This window comes from Malurus melanocephalus, unplaced genomic scaffold (assembly GCF_030028575.1).
Source record: "Malurus melanocephalus ecotype Western Australia unplaced genomic scaffold, MMel_1.1 scaffold_117, whole genome shotgun sequence".
Classification (NCBI taxonomy): domain Eukaryota; kingdom Metazoa; phylum Chordata; class Aves; order Passeriformes; family Maluridae; genus Malurus; species Malurus melanocephalus.
Genome location: NW_026623349.1, coordinates 1095915 through 1101168, shown reverse-complemented (window position 1 = coordinate 1101168; position 5254 = coordinate 1095915). Strand labels below are relative to the sequence as shown.

Genomic DNA, 5254 nt, shown 5'->3' with positions numbered 1-5254 from the left:
CAATAAAGACTCATGTCCGATGTGCACAGTTGAGCTACTGCAATTCTGCATTGAACAAAGTCATTTGGAGAGATGRTGAGTTTCCCTGGTTTTGCTTAATTGTATCAGAATTGCTTACTTGCAAGTACAGAAATATTGTGGTTTTTTTTTTCTCTCCACATCCTCCAAGCTAAAGCATTCTTTATAGAAATCAAGAATAAATGAAAACTAGTCATTTACCTGTTGAAGATTCCTAGTTAGAATTTGTTCCATTGTCCATGTTCTTAAAATGCTGGAGAATATGCGCAGCAAACACTGCAGTAGTCACTACCAATAGCAGCAGACATTGAGGACTCTATTTTACCTATTCTGCAACTTTGTTACAATCCTGGTATTTGTTCTTGCAAATGAGGTATTGCTACACTTGCATGATCTTTACTCTCCATTTTCGACTGCARTGGGGCTGCTGGACCCTACTGTGTTCTGTAGTAATTGACAGGTAGGTATCAGAAACATGAGAAGCCCCAAACCTATCCTTGCCTTCCTAGAATAGTTCTGCCTCCCAAGCTTTCAGACATTAGATAACAAAGGTAAACTGTTGTGTTGAACAAACTTTTGCTACAAGCAGGGAAAAATACTCAGAAAGCTGCCCTGCCCTTACTAAAGGACAAATCATACCTAGGTCATASAAGGAAATCCTTCGTTGGAAAGGACAATCATTTTGGTGTGTAATTAATTCCTCCATAGGGATGAGCTTGTAACTTCATATTGACCATGCAAGACATTTTTAGTGTTAATCCTATCACCTGATKTTGCTGTGGATTAATGTCACTTCAKCTTCATCCCCTGAGCAGCAGCACTACCAAGCTAGAGCTTGAAAACAAGGGGTGATGAAGTGGAACACCCACTTGTCTTCCAGTAATCCGCAGCATCCTGAAATAAACAGAAGTACTGTCCTGAAGACATGTTTTTTCCAATTTCTCTGCTAAGGAGATGGCATATCACATTACATGTTTGCTTATCATTATGATTAATATACTTAAATGGTTCCATCTAGCTGCCAAAGGAATAAAAAGCCTGGAATATGYAGATGTAAAATAGCATAGAGCATTAATCTGGCTTCTTATAAATAGTTACAAAAATCATTCCTATCTTAAAAATCTTGAACTGCATGACAATAACTCAAGGACAGCCTTTGTTATTTCTCTAAAGCAAGCAGTAAGTAAAAGACAAAGCAAGTTCCATGTGATTTATGGAAAAAGAAAACAGCAATAATAGTATTTCCCCATTTCATTGAAATTAGAAGTGGATAAAATGCATTCAAATAATGAGAATACATGACAGCAGATTATTTTTAAATGCTTACCTAAAATGGATCAGGCTTAGTTTTTWAAAAAAAGACAAAATCCCAAAGTTCTAATATAACACCGAGATGATTAGAGCAAAGTTACAATGTTTCTCACAACTGAAAACTAGTGAGAGACAACACTATGTACACCACAATTCCAAATTAATCTCTTGTTAAACTAAAGGTCCTTTAATTCTAAAATTCTATACAGTAGACATATAGGCCTCTTGCCTGCTAGAAATCTACCACCCAAGTTAGATTGCAAATAAAACTGTAGCCTTCATGCTTTTGAACATTACTCATATGAAGGTTTTCAGACCCTTTACCCATAGAGATTTACATGTATGCTTTGTACAGAGTTGATTGTATTTGTGGAGGACAACATGCAGTTGGCTAAGCGAAGCCCAAAGGTATACAGAAACACAGCCAAAGTAATTAGTTATAAAATAATTCTCTGGCAATGTATTAATTACCCTAAATGGTCTGATTCTTTGGATTTTCTAACTTGATACTGGTAAAGCTATTAATTCAACTTGAATATAGTGTTTCACTATTTTATACTGTTAGATTATATGCATTTTAACAATCAGTRTTAAATTCCCGATCAACTTAAATCTCAGCTTTATAATTATTTGCAGATACAGTCCTGGGAAAATGCTCAGAGATGAGTAGATATTTTTATCCAGATTAAACACTTTGTTTTTAAAATGTAATTTTTTGGGAAAAGAAAAAAAACAATAAGTTTCCCAGTATTTATCAGAACAGATGCTCATTCCTCTTCTCTCCTGCTAACAAGCATTTGTTTTCCCTGCTGTGGAGTAGCTCAGACCAGTTAAATCTTACTTAAATGGTGAAAAGCAGTGATCTGTTTCTGTTCTTAGGCTTGAAAGGCATTACTTGACTTAAACTCTGATCTTCACTTGACAACAACTAATACTCTTTTCATACACAAAAAAGCCAACCTTCCACTTACATATTTAGATATCTTCAGGTACAGCAGCTGTAAGCTAGTGAGGAACTGAGGAACAGCACACTACGAAAGAAGCTACAAAGTTAAGTGTTTTAAGGGAAAGCAAAGACAAATTTGTATTTTCTTAAATGGAATTGCTGGTTGGCAGGTTTGTCACTGCTATCTGCTGTTGTGCTGTCCCAATAGAGGTTGGTTCCTACTCACCAAGATTGCTCCAAACACAGGTGTCAGTCTTGGGAGCAGACRCAAAAAGAAAAATTTCTTAAAACCAGCTGGCTGCACATGCTGGTTGGACTGCAGTTAAAGATGCCTTAGTAATAAGTATAGGGTATTTATAGTTTACTTCAAGTAAACTAGTTTCTAGTTTACATTGAACAAGTTGCAGAAAGGAAAAAGACTGCAGAACATTACAAGATGATACATGATGATTAACATAGACTTCACAACAACAACAGCTTCACCTGTGGGAGCCTGCCATGTGTTCTAAATGCATAATCTGGTTACCTCTTCAGAAGTCCAGCAGAGGTTAGTCCCATTCAACAGCTCAGACTGCTGCTTTACAAGGCTTCTCCTAGAAGCATTTGCATTCCTCTGTTTTCGCAGAAGATAGTGGCTGGGTGGAGTAGGGTAGTTGTAGCACACCATTTCAAAGCATTTCTGTTATGAAAAGTTTATGAGTTTGAATTTTTACACTAAACTTGTGCAAATTAGTGGTAACCAAACCAAATTGTAGTACTGACCTTGTAGAGTTCAGCAAGGCTTTCAGAAAAAGATTTCTGGCAAATCTCTTTATAAGAAGATGCTATTATCAGAATCATTTTTGGGTTCTTTAATTTTGAAGCTAAGAACACATCATGATAGTGTAATCTAGGAATTTAATTTTGAAGGCCCAGGTAAATGTATCAATCTGCATAGTATTTGAGGACTACAGTTGTGCTTTCTCAGTCTCTCTGTTACAGTAAAAAGGTGCCAGGACAGACACAAGGGTAGATTGCAGCATGAACTGGTGTTCATCCTTCCCATGTTTTGTTACATCAACATAGCTCCATCTTCAATTTTCAAGACTAAGCTGGGGATTTCTCCACTGTGCATTGCAGGGGAGAGATCCATCCTTGGCAGAGGACTGCTCCTCATCTACCACCAATCCACACATCCTCTTCCTGTAGTATGACTATACGAGGTAGCCAACTTCAAAGTTACTACCCTTATTGCTACCTGATTTCAATTTTGTAATTGATAGGAAGGAGAAAGTCATTGCAGAGGCCAAGCTGCTTTGAAACAAGCCTCCAGAGATTTACCTTTTTTCTCCACCGCAACAGGACTAAAAYTTCACAACAAAATATTACTTCCTTTGGGCCCTTAGTCAAGCATTTAGAAGATAATCAAAACCTTCTAACATCACTTTACTCTGATCATTGCTGCATCTAGATGAAGAGGTGATTAAGTTGTATCATGAACTTCTTTGTTCACAACTTCTGTCTTCCTTCYCCATGGTCAGATAAGTGGTTCTTCATATCTTCAGGGCTTTGAACTAATGAGGGGGAAGAGAAGAAAAAGGTACAGAAATCTCTTAAAGACGCAGAAGTTCTTCATATAGAAAATTCTTCTATCTAGAAAACAACAGGAGGCAATTTGTAAGGACTGCTAAATACTGTGTAGCACAGTAAAGTTATAGATACCAATCCCCTCAGAAAGAGTAGGTTCGGTTATGCTATACAGAAAACAGGTCATACCGTAAACATGAGGAAAAGCTCAAAGAACAAACAAATTATCTAGGTATAGCTTGCTACAGGATACTGCGCAGAATATAATCTTAACATTTTCAGCATGYGATATTTGTATTAAAAAAGGGTGGTTTTTTTCCTATTTTACCATTTTCAATCTCYGCAAGTGCTGCTTGCTTGTCTGTTTCTGATTCAGCTTCATTCACTTCTAAGTTGTAATCAACATCCTTGTCCTGGTTCACTGCTTCATGTTCCTCTTTGTCTAAAAGAAGATTAAAATTAAATAGTTTTATGCCATACCATAAGATCACCTGCACACAGAAAGAGCAAGTGTAAACATCTTCCACAGAATTTTTTGCTGCTGAATGAATTGCTGTTCAGAGTAGGTTTTCATATTATGTTCCCTTTGAAGAGTTAAATTTCAGAGCAACTTCAGCTACAAATCCTGTCTAAAGAATGGGRAAAAAAGACAGAATCTTTTGTGATTTGGAAAGCATAGCAAATACAGCTAGCACTCAGATGCACATAAAGAAAGAGAATAAAGCCTAAGGAAGAGCAAAACCTGAAGCCATTGCTGAGAACTCAATTGTGATGTTCTGATGTTGCTTTTAAAAGCATTACCACATCCAAGCTTCCCCCCTTCTTGTTTGAGTTTGTTCAACAAGCAGAACACTATGACTAGTGTAAAAAAAGGCATTTTATGATGTGCTACTTGTCACTGAAGTATCTTTCTCCTATAAGAGATTTTCTTCACCCAGTCCTTAACTCCTCTCAACCAGTATTTATTGATGATGATAAGCTTTCTTTAGATAGAGGACTCAGACATAAATGGAAACATTTCTGATTGCTAAACTGCTATCCTTATTTTTCAAATAATCAACCAGAAAAAAACATAACAGCAGACAGGTGTAAGTGAACCCCACTTAAAATGGATCACAGCCTCTGTGCTAAAAATTCTTAAGACAACCCTTYCAGCGAGTACGTGACTTATAAACAGGCTTGAAAATTGTCAGCCTTATGYAATTCATGTTTAGAGCACCACATCAAATAGATTTTTATAGTTATAGACCTTAAAGTCTGAAAATTTCACAAGAAGCTCTTCTTGAAAGAGGATGCCTAGAGTATATTGAAGAAGTCTTTCTGCCTTATGCTCCTTTGGCTACAAGGAACCTGTGCAGTAAGGTTGAACAATACAGCCTGWAGAACATCCTGCTAGTCTTTTTAGCTCACAGA

The 5254-nt window shown here is 36.8% G+C and overlaps 1 protein-coding gene across 1 annotated transcript in view; it reads right to left on the bottom strand.

Annotated features, from left to right (window-relative positions):
- Positions 1-1098: 1098 nt before the first annotated feature.
- GOLM1 (golgi membrane protein 1) overlaps positions 1099-5254 on the bottom strand; it is a 30204-nt gene continuing 26048 nt past the window's right edge. Inside the window, exons 9-10 of the mRNA XM_057370003.1 lie at positions 4170-4283; positions 1099-3828 (exon numbers count right to left, since the gene is read on the bottom strand). Coding sequence (XP_057225986.1) covers positions 3764-3828; positions 4170-4283 — 179 coding nt within the window. The 3' untranslated portion in view covers positions 1099-3763. The remainder of the gene's footprint in view (positions 3829-4169; positions 4284-5254) is intronic.